Below are 14479 nucleotides of genomic sequence, written 5' to 3' on the forward strand. Positions count from 1 at the left end.
GCAACTTTGGCTCACCAACACTGAGAAAAAGCTCAGGGGAAAGAAAAACCTACAGGGACATCTTAAGCTACACTGAACTTCCAGAAACAGAGGCCAGGGGGGTCCTTTTGTGGGGAACCTCCACAGCCAGATATAAAACAGGGACCTGCAACAAAAAGTGGTCAGAACAGGTCACCAGGGAGCTCTGCGTAACAGCAAAGGTCTTGCAAATGTCCCTAAAGCGTGAAACTGGTATTCACCTAGGCTGCATGCTTATGGCTGGGCAAGCCTATCAACACGTGTTGGCAAGACTGATCGATTGAAGAACTTGCCAAAATACTGGGAGGAGATGGTCTTCCCTGAAGCTAAAGCTGGGAGCAGAGGCTCATAGACTTGCCATGGTGCAGCAGCAGCAGCACCCATCTGAGTGGAAAGATACCCCCAGAGAGCAAGGTGAACCACATCATATCAGAAACTGAAGATATCAGAAAGGCTTTTGGAGAATGCTCTCCAGGGCATCTCCCAGCTCTATCAGGGAGCTGAAGCTACAACAGCTCTGGAGAGCACTGGTGAAGAAAATGAGCTTGTGTGTACCGCATGTGCTGTGACGAGATGCCTGGCCCAAGCAGGCATTAGCAGCCACAGGATTTTTCCTCTCTGAAGAACCCAGGTGCCGTGGTTTGAAGCTTTCTCAGGGACGTTGGAGGACAATTAGATGCCTAATTAGGCATCTCAGAGATGAGGAGGCAGCTTCACTGTGGCTGCTGCCATCAGTCCAGGCTCAGTGCTCCCTCTCCTTCCAGGGCAGGAGGAGCTGGAGCACAGCCGGAGGCCTCCAGCACAACGTGCTCAGCTCGGGCCAGTCCCACAGGGCAGAGCTGAAGCAGGCCAGGAGACTGAATTTTCACTCAAAAAAAAAAAAAATCAAGACTTTGAGGAAAAAAAGGTTAGATCAGCGTCTGAAACAAGCTGTGTTCCCTGGAAGCTGACCCGTGGCACAGCCAGCACTGCAGATGCCACCAGGGTACACAGCCCATCCAGAGCCGTGAGCATCGCGCTCCTTGGCTGCCGAGGCCGACCTCCTTCCCAGCTACTTCGGCGCTGCTCCTCCAAACGCAGGGCACGGCGCCAAGCCGTCAGAGAAGCCGGCAGGGTCCCATTAGCAATTTTTATCAAACTCGACGCTTTTTGGCAGAACATTTCCCTTGGGGTGAGTCAGCAGCCTTGGAAAGCCGCTGTCGGCTGCAGCGGAGCTCGAGCCAGGCGCGTGGGGGAACGCCGCCGGGACACGCACCTGACCCGGCGCACGGCGCTCGGGGGGAGCCTCGCAGCGAGCTGCCTGCCCCGAGCCCCAGCTCGCCGCCCTCGTCTCTGTTCCTCGTCCCTCAGCCCCGCGCCTTCACAGGGGGCAGCCCGGCAGAGCTCCTCCAGGCTGGTTTCAGACTAGGTGAACAAGGTGCCTCAGGTGTGCTGATGGCTTAAGGAGGCACTCACGGGCTAAGTCACCCTGTAAGAACTACCTCCCTTTCAGCATGCTCAGTCACATCGTAGGTTTGTCAAAATCAGCCCTGGAGATGAGGCAACAAAACTTTCATCACCCCTAGGAGGGTTTTGCCCTTACCTCAGCCCAAAGCCCTGCAGGAATGGAGTTTTCCCCCTTCCACACAGTTTGTCCCAGCACTTTATTACTCCACCAGCAAGTTTTCCTCTCAGGCACCCCGCCAGCGCTGTGTTTGGTCTCCCTCCCCTATTTTTGGATATCTTTTTTTTAATGAGGATCGGTTATGGGGAGGCCGAGTCCTGTGCAGGGGCCTCTCCCACAGCGTTAGGGGAGCGGCGGGGCCGACAGCTGCCCGGGGCTGCAGGCACCTCCCTGCAGGAAAAAGCAGGAAAAAACTGGCAGGGAGTGGAAAGCAGTGGCAAGCAGATTAGAAAGCCAGCTCCTATTTATAGACCGGCAGCGAGAAACTGCCCCGGCGGCGGGGCCACGGCTGTAACCCTTCCAGCCCCGAGCACCAGCCCCAAGCGAGCCCCGCTGGTGCCACGTTGGGGCTGGGGGAAGCAGGAGAGACCCCACACAATGCTGGGGCTGGAGGCTGCACTTTATGGGGGTCCTCCAAGGCAAGACCATGATGGCCGAGGGCTGCGTTTCTCCAGGGACAGAGGTGGGACACAGGGCAGCTCCTGGGAAGGACCATCCAAGTGTCTTGCTACAAGGTGGCCAGAGCAAGCCAAAAATGTTTCCTCTAAGGAAGAGGCAATGAGGATTTTGGGAGGAATGCCAACTCTTCCAGCCTCGTTTGCGACCCCTGAGCTCTAGCAGTGTTGAAGGTAACGGGTGCCAAGGCTTTGAGGGCCACCACATTTGCACCGCCTGCAAGTGGCCACCAAGGCTTCACCTCAGGGGAGCTGCTGCAGCCCTGACCCCGCACTGCCGCTCGGCGCTGTCACCCCAGAGCTTACGGACGAGCCAAGAGCCAGAAGTTGTCACCAGCTCCTTGCCGAATTCACGGTGCCAGAGGGCTTTCTGAAACCAGGCATCTCCGCTTTTCACACAGGAGCCCCCTCCAAGCTTCTCTTCTTGCAGAACATGGAGTGAATTTTTTTATTTTTTTGGTTTGGTTTTGGTCAAATCTATTAATGTTGCCAAGGAGAGGTCACACCAACGCCAAAACCCTCAGAATTCAGATCACAAGTGCCCTGCACGCCCGAAGGCTGGGACCGGGAGCTGAGCGGAGCAAAGGGTGAGTCCCAGCAAGAAGTGGTCAGCACATCTGTAGGTCTGAGGAGCACACCGGTACCGTCCTCCCAAAGCTCTGCTTTCACTGCTACGCTACCTGCTGTCATTTGTGTGTGCCTTCACGCCATAAATCATCATTAAATATACAGATTGAGCATTGCCAGCTTGCTCAGCGCTCTGCTTTCCCAGGCCTGGATTTCTCTAGATGCTGTGGCAAGCAGAGGCACGTCTGGGGAGGGAGACGCTCCCCCAGGCTAGTCTCATCGTGCAAAAGCCCCAGCGTTGGCCCCTGGGGCACCCCAAACAGAACGAAAGAAGAGCTGCTCAGCTCTGCCATACTCTGTTAGACCTCAGCACAGCCCGGTTTGTCTGCATGAGAAGACAAAGGGCTGCAAAAAAGCATCAAAAAGGCATCTGAGCTGCTCGAAGCTGCCACGTGCCCCCAGCATGCAGACAGCAGGGGCTCGGGCAGGCAGCACCACAACGCCCCGTCCTGTAAGAACCAGCACGCCCCCCTGCCCCCCCCAGCTATAGGTCTCAACCAGTTGCTGCCTCCTTCCCAACAAGATTTTCCAGCTATTCTCTCACTAGCTCGTGTCAATAGCTATTTTTTTTACAAGATTTCTTTTCTTAATTGATCTAAATCCTTTCCCTTGGCTTTCTTGTTAAAGGTGGATTTAAAGAGGAGCTCATTATCTCAGCCATTTTTGAGTCATTATTAATTCCATCCCTCTGCTCATTAATTACTCATTACCCCTCACGCTGGCAGGCTGCTTTGTCCCCGATGTGCTCGCGAGCAGCCTCCCCGGCACCCTGTAATCCCCCCGGCCCCGCGTTAGCTCGTTCTGGTTTCCGCTGCCTTCGCTTTCCCTCGCCTGCTCCCCGTCTCCTCCGCTCCCCGGCGAGGCTTTTCCTTTCGACTGCGCCCGAGTGGCCGCGTCCTGCTGGGCTCCTGGAGCTCCCAGCCCTAGGAGAGGTGCCTGCTCCTGGCCAGGGGCTTGGCACTCACCCTCGGGTAGGGTCCTGGGTTTATTGGGCTGATATTTACCAAGCCTTTGGCTGCGGTCAGACCCCCAGGAGAACCTGCCATCAGGCTGGCTTCCATGCCTGCGTTGCCCCAGCAGCTCCCCAAAAGCCTCACAGGACATTTTTTCCCTTTGCAGCAGGGAGGTGGAGATTTACAGCCCCCGAGGTGAGCGCAACGCGCGTTTATTTCCACGCTGAGCCTCCTCCACGCAAGGGGGCATGCCGGGCAGGGCCCTTTCCAGGCTTCATTGATGCACACGAAAAGGCAAAGCAGGAAAAATGCGTTGGGCTGGTAAAGGGGAGAGAGGGGGGTGTGGTGTTTGCCTGGGGAGGCTGAACGAGGAGGGTTGCACAAGCGAGTCATTGGGTTGCACAATCAAAAGCAGCGGAATGACTTTAACTGAAGTTACCACCGATCAGCTGAGTTGCACTTTCCCAGGGGGTTTAAGCTGAAAAGTCTTATTCTTTAACTGGAGGAAATTAAGATAAGGTAACTGGCCCAGAAGTGCGACTCTGGGCTTGTGCTAAGCCGCCCCTTGGTGCATCCCTCAGCGGGAGGGAACTGGTTGCAAAGTGCCGGGCTACCGAGAAGTCGGCAGCAGTTGGGACCCTCCGGGACAGAGAAAAACTAAAAACTGGGCTGCAAGTGCTCAGAGCAAGGAAAGTGCCAGCAAAGTGCTAACTACCTTTAATTGCTGGCATCAACTCCCTTCCTCCACCGCGGGGGAGAGCCCAGCGAAAGTGTCCAAGCCAGCAATGACATCCATTCCTCACTTTCCATCTCTGAAGCAATGGAGTAGTTTGCGACTGCAGGGGACTTCACGACAAAAAGAGCTGCAAGAAGAGACGCTTGGAGGTGGTTCAGCGAACAAACGCCCCCTTGTCAGCGTGCAGCCTCCTCCTGAAGGACGTGCTGCAGCACGTGCAGGAATTGAGGACGGGAGCCAAAGACCGAGCGAGATTATTTTCTTCTGCTCCTGTATTTCATTTGGAGAAACTGCTCCAGGATGCTCCTGTCGGACCTTTCACTTGCTGGAGTTGCAACACCCAAAACCATTGCCTCTGCCACGCTGCTTCCTGTAGCACTGAGGGGAGGCCTGTGCTGGTACCCCTGGAAATGAAAGTCTCTGCACTAAAGTCCGTCTCTGTTTCTGCCAAGGAGATCAGCAGAGGGCCAGGCTAGGGCAGCGAGAGCCTGCAGGCCCAAGCCATCGCTGGGGGAAGACAGCGTCTGGGAGAGGAGCTCTGTGCTCTGCCGTGGTTGGGGATGAGCCCGCAGCTGCAGCGCCACCTTAGCATTTGTTCTGCGTCACGTGCAACAGAGCAAGGAGTGGGTAAAAGCCAGTTGCAGAGTACGGAGGGATGCTCTCTGGCGATGGAGCAGGCAAACGCCCGGCCTCCTCCAGTCCAACCCTTGCTGCCTGGTGCTCTGAAGGAAAAGGAGACCTCCAGCCTTGCAAGCAGCCCCCTGCGCGGGTCTTGCACAAACTGCCAGAAGGATCTATTTCTGCATGTGCAGGATGTCCCTCTCCTCAGCCCCCAGAAAGGGTTTTGCAAGGACTGACCATTTGAAGCACGTGTCGGTGAAATCCAGCTCCCTGCCTTGGCTTGTCTAATAATGCATTTGCAATGCCTCAGACTTCAGAGCTTTTCCCAAGTCCCCAGGGCTCTAAGGCTAATTTAAGCCAGCATCTGGAGTTTTACAAGGCACAGAGAAGATAGCACTCTATTCATTCTCTCTTCCCTTTCTAATAACCACAGGTACCTAGCACTGCTTGAGAAAAACAATGTGGGAGGTGCTCTGGGAAGAAGCTGGGGTCACAGGGCATGGCTGGACCTTCCCTCGCACTGCTCTGGTATGTAGCAGAGTCAAAAAAAGCCCCTGCCACCACAGGGGGGAGATGGTCCATCTGCAGCAGGGAGACCAGCCTCTGCTCCTCATCCCAGGTGGGCCCAGGCCCCAAATTCTTCATGGGTGGCATCCCACGTGGCAAAGCCCTGCGGCTCCTCCCTGGGTCAGGCCCAAAGCCCTCCTTGGGAGGAAAGAAGGCGCGACGCCAGAGCTGGCTCGTGGCCCGGCTCCTGCAGAGGCAGCACGTCAGGCAGGTGAGCGGCTCTGGTCCCAGCAGCGGGTCCTGCCCAGCGCCGACGGCGAGCTGAGCTTCAGGGCACGTAGGGCAGGGCAGCTGTCTGGAGCTGAAGGACAGCAGGAAACGTGATGGGGAGACAACAAGATGCTTCATCAGGACAGAGCTGCTTCTCCAAAATGTGCCGAGCCCCCGCTTTCACAGCCTTGTGTCCAGTCCCCCCGAGAGATCCGCTCCTCCGTGAGTTTTTCCCTCGTTCCTCTGCACACCATGGGCAGGGGCATTTCCATGTTAGCAAGGCAGCAGCAGCCACTGCCAAAACCAGACTGTCCTCGCGCCAAAAGGCTCGCCGTGTCCTCAGCAAAGAGCAAACCCATTACCAGCAAAGGCTGCTGGACTGACACGTTAGATAATGCATCCATTTTCGTATTTCTCCCCTGAAAAAAAAAAAACAAAAAAACCAACAACAACAACTTCCACTTTTTCTAGGGCAAACTCAAAAGGTTTTATTTTAATTTTTTTTTTTAGCAAATTCTATCACGTAAATGTTAACAAAAAACATCTGTACAATTGCCATGATACACTCAAAAGTGAAACAAAAGATATAAATACAGATATGGATGTAACATGACAAAAGCGGAAAAAATAGAAAAAAATCCATGCGCATGAACACGGTGCCAACAAAGTCATTTCTCATGGCTGGCATTTTTCAGAGCATTTTTTTCACTTCCCATTTAAAACATTGTTAGCAACGTCCTGCTGTGTTCTACAAAGGTCTATTTTTCTGTCCCTTAATATGCAATATTATGCTTGATAAATAAAGGGGTGGGGAGAAAAAGGTTTCGATGACAAAGATGTGAGTTATGTTACTTATATAGGTTATCAGTAAGCTAGTAGTAAGCAATAAAAAAAGACAGTCTCGTATTGTATTGTAATCCAGGCAAGCACACATAGTGTACCTTAAGAAAGCCACATGCCTCGATAATTCTGCACTACATGAGAACTACAGTACGTAGACCTGGGGGGCAGATGGATCCGGTACTCGCCCATGCCCATGGAGCACTGGTGCAGCCAATGGCAGAAAAACACATCCACATCTGAGGTTTTCGGCAACCTTACAGCCAGGAGCCGCTGTCTGCTGAGAGATTTCTCCCATTCAGACTTTTAAAGCATGGTGGGCAAAAAAAAAAAACCAAAAACACTTTTTTTTCTTTTTTCTTTTTTTTTTCTTTTTTTTTTTTTCAAAGGTATGAAAAAATTGAAGCCCTGCATAACGGGCTGCAAGGAGAAAAAAACAAAAAAAAAGGCAGCTGCAGTAGATGGCTACTGCTGGGAGAACGTGAACACAAGCTTCACCGGTGCGGTGAGGCACTGCCAGCATGCAGATCTTTCTCTGCAAACGTGCGTGGACACTGTGATTTGTAGCCAGAGAGACCTTTATGCTTGCTGAAAACAAAATGATTGTACAGCTTTTTGAAGTCAGAACGCTGGAGATCAGAGAGGTGACATTCAGAGCTAGCCCTTTGAGTACTTCAAAGGAGAAAAAAAAAAAGGGATCAGGTCATGTTCAACATACTAAACAACCTCACTATGTACATTATACGCAATGTTTTATAAATACCTACGCAGAATGCTCCCTACTGCATACAGGTCTAACATACGTCTAGAGTACTCAAAGGATGAACAGTCCGCGACCGACTCACGTAACGAAAGGAAGGAACACCTTAATGAGCATCTGTTGAAAAACAGGAACAGAATCTGATTAAGAAAGTAAGGCCTGGTCCTACCATTTTGCAGCCCCAAGTGTGCCAATTGTATCTGAAAAATACGTGCTCATCTCTGTAGCCTCAGATCAGCAGCGGATCTCACACCTACTGCCCAGGGACGAGCTGGTAACTCCTACCGTAGTGTCAGCGCACGCGCTGGGGTCAGTTCGGGGACGTTACAGTGCGTTCACTCTCAGTGCATACTAACAGGATTTTATAAAATATATAAAATCATTTGAGAAGGAATTCGATTCCTGGAGGTTTGCTACAGTGTGCCATTCAAAAAGAAAAAAAAAACAAACAAGAAAAAAGAAAGCAAAGAGTGATGGACCAAGCTCCATCACAGCTGGGAGGGACTAAATGCCACCCGGTCAGCTATGCTGACCTCTGAACCCCAGAACTGGAACAGAAGATGCTGAACTGAGATGGGGAGAAAAAGAGGCATAAATACTAAGCAGAATAAAAATAAAAATTAAAAAAAAACAACTACTAAAAATTCGAACAAGACAGCTAACTGCTGCCAACAAGTCGGCTGAATATTTCCTCAAAAGGGAAAATAAATTCATGTTAAACTAAAATAATTTGAATCATTCAAAAAAATTAAAAAAAAGAATATTGTAACAAGTGTACTGAAAGATGTTGAAAAGGAATGGTCCACGGAAAGGGAGACACCAACCATGGAGCAGCCAATCCTCCCTCTAGCGAGGAGAGAGCCCGCAGGAATCCCACCGCCAGGATCACAGGGCTCCTCCTGCCACGGCATTATCCACCGGGGAGCACGAGGGAAACCAGCCCTGCAGCCAGCAAAAGCCTGGACACATCCTCGGGAGCAGGTCACCTCCTCTGCTCCCACACCAGCCGGGAAAGGGGCCAGGAAGCTCTGAGCCCAGTCCCGCACAGCCCTCACACACCTCAGCCCCTCCTGAGCTGGGGACTTGGAGCAGAGCCGGCTCCCAACACGGCTCCCTGGGGCTGGGCCACACGAGCAAGGACTGATGGAAAGGGAGGACAACAAGGCCTCACCCTCCCCGCTGCAGTTCTGGCACCTCTCATGTTCCCAGTGTGCTGCCGGGGTGTCCCTTCAGCTCCTCCAAGGGGAAACGAAGGAGGCTGGAGAGAGACTGAGGCACTGGGAGAAGCCAGGGAGCACACATCTATCGACACAGCTGCAGGCCACCGTCCTCCTGCATCGCTGGGGGCAAAATCCCAGCTCTGATCCGCGGCAGGTGTGGGGCAGGCCTGCCCACCAGCCAGGATCCGGCTTCAGGCCGAACACAGCACTGGCATCCTGCTGCTTCCCCCGGTCACAGGCAGAGGCAACAGGACGGGGAGCTCGCCCTCTGTGCCCAGAGGGGTCTCCCTTCGGTGCAGGACGGTGCCATCGGGTATCTGACTGCTGCTGGCGTGGCTCTGCCTCTGCCTGTGTCATCAGGTTGCAAAAGGATTTGCCCCGCGGCGCCCTCAGCCAGCACAGCACCCCAAGCACCCCCCAAAATGCAAAGCACCCAGCAGGGCTGTGCCTGGGGCTGGCTGGGAAGGAGGAGGAGGAGGTTTCTGAAGGCAGCAAACAGCACTGCAGGCTCTTCAGGCACAGGAGGGGAACTGCAGCAGGTGCCCAGCACTACCCCAGCCAGCCCTCAGCTTCCACGGGGTCATTTTGTCCAGTTTCAGATTCCCTTTCTGTCCTCTGGGATGAACAGTTTGCCCAAAGCGCACAGGATTTGTAGGGAGAAAGCAAGCCATTTTTAACCAACATCGGCGGGCCCGGTCAGAGCGGCAGGTCAGCCCTTTGGCGCTACGGACCTGGGTAAAAATACGTCCAGCCTCGCAGGGCAGCGCTGCGACACCGCCCTGCCAGCTCCGAGTGCCCACCCGGGGACACGCTCGAGTCTGATCCGACACCCACCGAGCTCCAGTGCCTGAACACGGGCATCAGTCCCAGAACTGTGACTCAGGTTCCCTTTGGGGAGTAACAAGTAACCTGAAGAGTCTTTTTTAGCGCATGAAAGAGCCAAATGGGTTTGGGAGAGGGGAAATATTTACACGGTCAATGAAAGGAGCGACAGCCCAGCTGCTCCACACAGCACAGCTGGCTGGAGAGCAGTTACAGAGAAATCAGCCCATCGGAGATCTGTCAAAGGAACTATATACAAAAACTCAGATATTTAAAAAGAACCTACTTTTTCATTACTCACTTGATATCTCCTTATTAAAGCATCAAAGGCTGGAACCACAGCCACACTGGCAAAGATCTCCTCCTGGAGAGCCCTGCATGTTAGGCAAGCTGCGATGGGAAGTACAAAACAGGACGATGAGACTTTTAAGAGGAGAGCCTAGCCAGAAGGGCTGCGGCTGCAGGGAGACAGCGGGTAACTAGAGCACAGAAAGCAAAACTGGGCATGAACTAAAACAAGATTTGTTTGACCTTTACGCACGTCCAGGTTTTCGGACTCTGTTTTGGAACGCTAACCTAAACATATTTCCGAGATTTCAGCAGGCTATACAAATATGTTTAAGTATGGCTTTCTGTTGTTCACTTTTAATGAAGACTGCAACACAGACCTTGCTTCCTTTACATTCAATACCAGTAAGATTCTACATAAAAGCTTTAAGGGACTAAAATACTGATTGCAATAAATATCTGCATGGCCTCCTTTAGCTGATGGAGCGCGCCGGTGAAGAGTAGCAGAAAGGTCTCTGAGAGGCACCGTTGATTGCTTCTAAGTCTACACATATGTCCACACATCTCCATTAACTGTGCGTTGAAACATCTGAAGAGGAACTGCTGTTGCTGTTGGTGGTCTGGGCCCTCTTTATGTACAAGTTTAGTAGTTTCATCTGAAAGAGACAACAAATATTGGAAGATGCCAGGAAAAACAGATGGGCTGCAAGCCTCAAATACAGACTCTGCAGTGAACTCTGTTTTGGGCAAGCTGGCACCAGGCTCTCTGGAGGAAAAGCAGAAGCAAAGCCGAGCACATTTCAGAACATGCAGAAACAGGAGGGGAGGCCTGGTCCCACTGAAGTTACAGCCAGATTTAATGGGATTTTAAAAAACCATTTGTTTCACTTCAGCAGCTGTCAGTTCAGACCTCAGTCCCACAGCCTGCTCTAGGTAAGCAGGATTCCAACAGAGGTCAGTGGGGCCGCAGGTAGGTCCCGAATTCACTCACACCCCAGTAATCCAAGAGCCATGGTCCCCATGCTTAGGGAGTAAAAGCAGGAAGGGTTTTGTTCTTTCCAAAACATTCATTTCAAATGACATTTAACTATCTTCATTAACTTAGGCCATCTAGTGAAACTGCAGCTGTTATGATTATACACTTCCTCTGCATGGGTTTGTTTTCTTATTCTGCCTTACCACCTTAGCTCCAGATCCTGCAGTGACTCACGCACACACTTAACTTTAAACATGCAGGCAGTCTGCGTAAACTCGGAAGAATTACTCACATGTTTATAGTTAGTTATGTGGTGGAGTAAGTCCACGGCACCTAGGATACTGGGATAATAAAGTCTCTACGACATTTTATAGGGGAATTTCCCAACTGCCTGAATATAAATGAGGTAAATCTCAGCACCCGTAGCTCTTTTTTTCCAGAGCAAATGGGAGGTGCAAGTAATTTAAGGACAAATCAACTCAATTCAGAAATAAAATCCAGGTGTCCTCAGTCTCAGATTCTGTTTCAGCCTACACAACACTTCCTACCCATGGAGGAAACCATTGCTTCAAAACAACCAGATGAAGCTCTCTGAACTATGTAGCTATTCACATTCAGAGACATATTTCAGAGACAACAATGCAGAATTCATCTTAAAATTGCAAAGAAATCTCAGGTGTTACGACTTCAAAGAAGAGAAGTCTTGTAACAGCTTCCTGAATGCCAGTTCTTGTCTGAAGGACAAGGCTGAATTAAAGACTTGAATTCATTTGCAGCATCAGGTCATAACTTGGGTTTTGCTTCTCACATGAGCCCAGGGCACAAAGGCTTCTGAAAGATCGCTCAGACTTGCTGGTGTCCCAGGAGGAAAGGGACACATCTGCCATGCTAGCAAGAGTGAAGCTCTACCTGCATTTCTACCAGCCCTCATCATGACCTGCTGCTGCTCTCCTACCCATCCTAACCATGCATTCCCATCACTCTGCATCACGTTAACGTCTCAGCCAAAGAGCAGACTGAAAAACAAATAATTTGTATTTCAGATTTGTTTTTCAGCCAGAGAAGCCAGCTGATCCAGTTCACTGCATTGTCACCCCCTCGATGCAACGCAGAAGGACCAAAGTAACCATGGTGTAGTGGGAAGGACCCGCTCAGAAGCAGCTCGCGGTTACACAGCATCAAATGCAGCATGATATCAAACCCTGAACCCCATTCAAAATTTGCTCTGCAGGGTATGAAATGCTCACACTGCTGAGCAGGTGTTGCCTTGTTCTAGTGGTGCTTGGCATGGTCAGATACTCTAACCCATTCGGATTTAACAGAGTACAGGGAACTTGATCCAGAGCTGCCATTGCTCTTACTCCTATTAGTAGCTGGCTGTTACCAAAATACCAGAGGCATTACTCACATACCTTGCTTCCTGTGAGTTGTGCGAGATGAGGTTTCAGTTCTTCTCCAATTACTGAGTAAATTGCCACTAGGCAAAATACACTAGCTTTACGGACGCTGCTCTCTGTGTTATCATAACCCTAGAAAACAAGAAAAAATGGTCACAAATCAAACAGAACTTACTAACATCCTTACAGATCAATATACTAAAAAGCTGATTAACTTTTTGCAAGAGTGGCTACCAACCTAACAAATCAATAGAAAGGCCTTGCTGAATGTAACAGTTTGCAATATGAGTGCTCAAAGGGCAAGAAAATACAAACATCCAGCCCATCCTATTTGTTTCTTAAATTATGTCATTACTGTAAGTTATTAACATCTTGGGGTTTTATGTCATTAAGCAGGAGCACAGATTCTCAGCTTAGGATTCTATCAGATGTACACATTCCCATGTCCAGTTCGGATGACCACGTGCTGTATGGGACGACTTCTTGGAGTGGAACACCAGCATTCCCAGCTTGCCTGCAGATACATCCTTCCCAAGCCAAATCTAACAGAAAGTAAATCAGTTCTACACCTGAGCAAAGTTACAGATTGAAATGATTTTTATTTTATTTTATTTTTTTAGAAAAGTGGCCTAATATTTATATCACTCAGAATATGAAATTCAGAATGTTTAGTGAATAGATGTTCTACCCAAATAGGTATTTGCATAGAACAGCTCTATCTAGGCACTAGAAGCTGCAAAAATCATTGTCATGGATTATTTTCCAACCCTTTAAAAGCACTGGGCTTAAACGTTGTACAGAGCAGTGCTACACCCGTGCTAGTCCATTAAATGAACTGCCTTCTGTAACCAGGAGCTTTTATTATTATTAATTTTTATTACCTATTAGGTAGGAAATACCATGGAAAAGAACATGTTGAGAGACCCCTGTGGGTGTGCTGATTTCCAGCACATGGTTGGGGCTGCCAGGCTGCCTGCCAGCAGGGCTGATGTTCTGGCTGCAAGACCCAAAATACAGTCTGAAAGGACTGTTTAAAATCCCAAAGAGCAGGAGACCTAGGTGAGCTCAGAGAAATATTAAGCTGTGGTGCTCTCTGCACAAAGCCCTTCAGCCAGAAGGATCCCCAAATGCTTTCCAAACACGAGTGGATTCTGTTGATCACTGTGACTTCCTAAGATGAAGAAATATCACTGGCTGCTCCAAGATAAAAAAGTCGCAAACTAGGATCCAAAATTAGATTTGTTTTAAGACATTAAAGCAATCTAATAAAACGAATATAACTGTGTTTTTAAAGGCGTGCTGCTCCCAAACTTTTCTGGTGTGAAGCTACACTGTCCAGATTGTTGTCACCAGCAATGAGGGCTAAGAACTTTTCACAACAAAAGTTTACATCAATACAGAACTGCCCGATTCCCAGAGGTTGAAATATAAGAAAACAATTGCAAGAACTGACATGACAAAGTTTTGACAAATGCTAGGATGCACAAGGGAAATTTCTGACTTTGCTCTTATCCGTCCACTCTTCATGCTTCACAATGAGGCAGCTTCTTTATCCCAGTTCTCTACTTCAGTCCGACCACATCCACCCTTTCACACTGACTGATTTGCTCCTGTCACAACCCCTCCCCAGTACACACCCACATTCTCTCTCCTCCATTGCTGCTACCTCCCCTTATTTCCGTCGTGCTTTCAGTCTCATCCCAGTTGCTAGCACTGCCAGCTGCTTGTACAAGGGAACTGAATACAGCCCCGCTACAGCCAGCACTGAGAGAGAAATTCACTATGTAAGACCAAGTCTTAGCACTGGCAAAAACACAGCTCCCCACCCAGCTTGAGAGGGTTATGAAAGAGGCTGAATGAAGTCACTGAGCAGTTCGGTCCTGATTTCAGAGAGAAAATAAGAAGGACCATCCTGCCTGCTGGGCTTCAAATTAAAGTACACCCAAAGTGCACAACAGTTCAGTGACGGTTTGCACTCAGGAGCATTTGTGATAGGGGATTCTGTACCTGTAACAATCCAGGAATGATATCAGGAAGGAGTTGATGCAACGATTCCTTGGAAATCCTCTCAATAACTTTCGTCTGCATTTTGATGGCAGCTAAATTGATTGGATAATCTGCAGTCTGAATGATGGGGCAAAGCACCTTGATGCACTGCTCAGGGTGGATGGAGCTTGCCAGGGTGGAAGCAGCTTCCTCAGCAGCTCTGACGACCTGCAATGAAAGCAGAGCAAAACCTTACATTAACGAGGTCGCACTTCACGGACAAAACCACCTGTGTGTACTAGGAATGAACGCCAGGAAATACTTGGGGATGTTTATTAAC

General features: G+C 50.1%; 1 protein-coding gene and 1 long non-coding RNA gene across 3 annotated transcripts in view; one reads left to right on the top strand and one right to left on the bottom strand.

Moving 5' to 3' along the window:
• The first annotated feature begins 511 nt into the window (after window positions 1–511).
• LOC310901647 lies at window positions 512–6672 on the top strand. The gene is made up of 2 exons (XR_014585974.1): window positions 512–2723; window positions 3883–6672. It is a non-coding gene; the product is annotated as an uncharacterized lncRNA (long non-coding RNA).
• The window catches only part of CLASP1 (cytoplasmic linker associated protein 1), a 163233-nt gene continuing 155066 nt past the window's right edge, over window positions 6313–14479 (bottom strand). For both annotated transcript variants that reach the window (XM_083841598.1, XM_083841597.1), the window contains 3 exons: window positions 14161–14367; window positions 12169–12285; window positions 6313–10436 (listed from right to left, as the gene is read on the bottom strand). In XM_083841598.1, the coding sequence (XP_083697724.1) occupies window positions 10350–10436; window positions 12169–12285; window positions 14161–14367 (411 nt within the window). In that variant the 3' untranslated portion in view covers window positions 6313–10349. The remainder of the gene's footprint in view (window positions 10437–12168; window positions 12286–14160; window positions 14368–14479) is intronic.

The sequence above is a fragment of the Anser anser genome (assembly GCF_964211835.1).
Source record: "Anser anser genome assembly, chromosome: 6".
NCBI lineage: Eukaryota > Metazoa > Chordata > Aves > Anseriformes > Anatidae > Anser > Anser anser.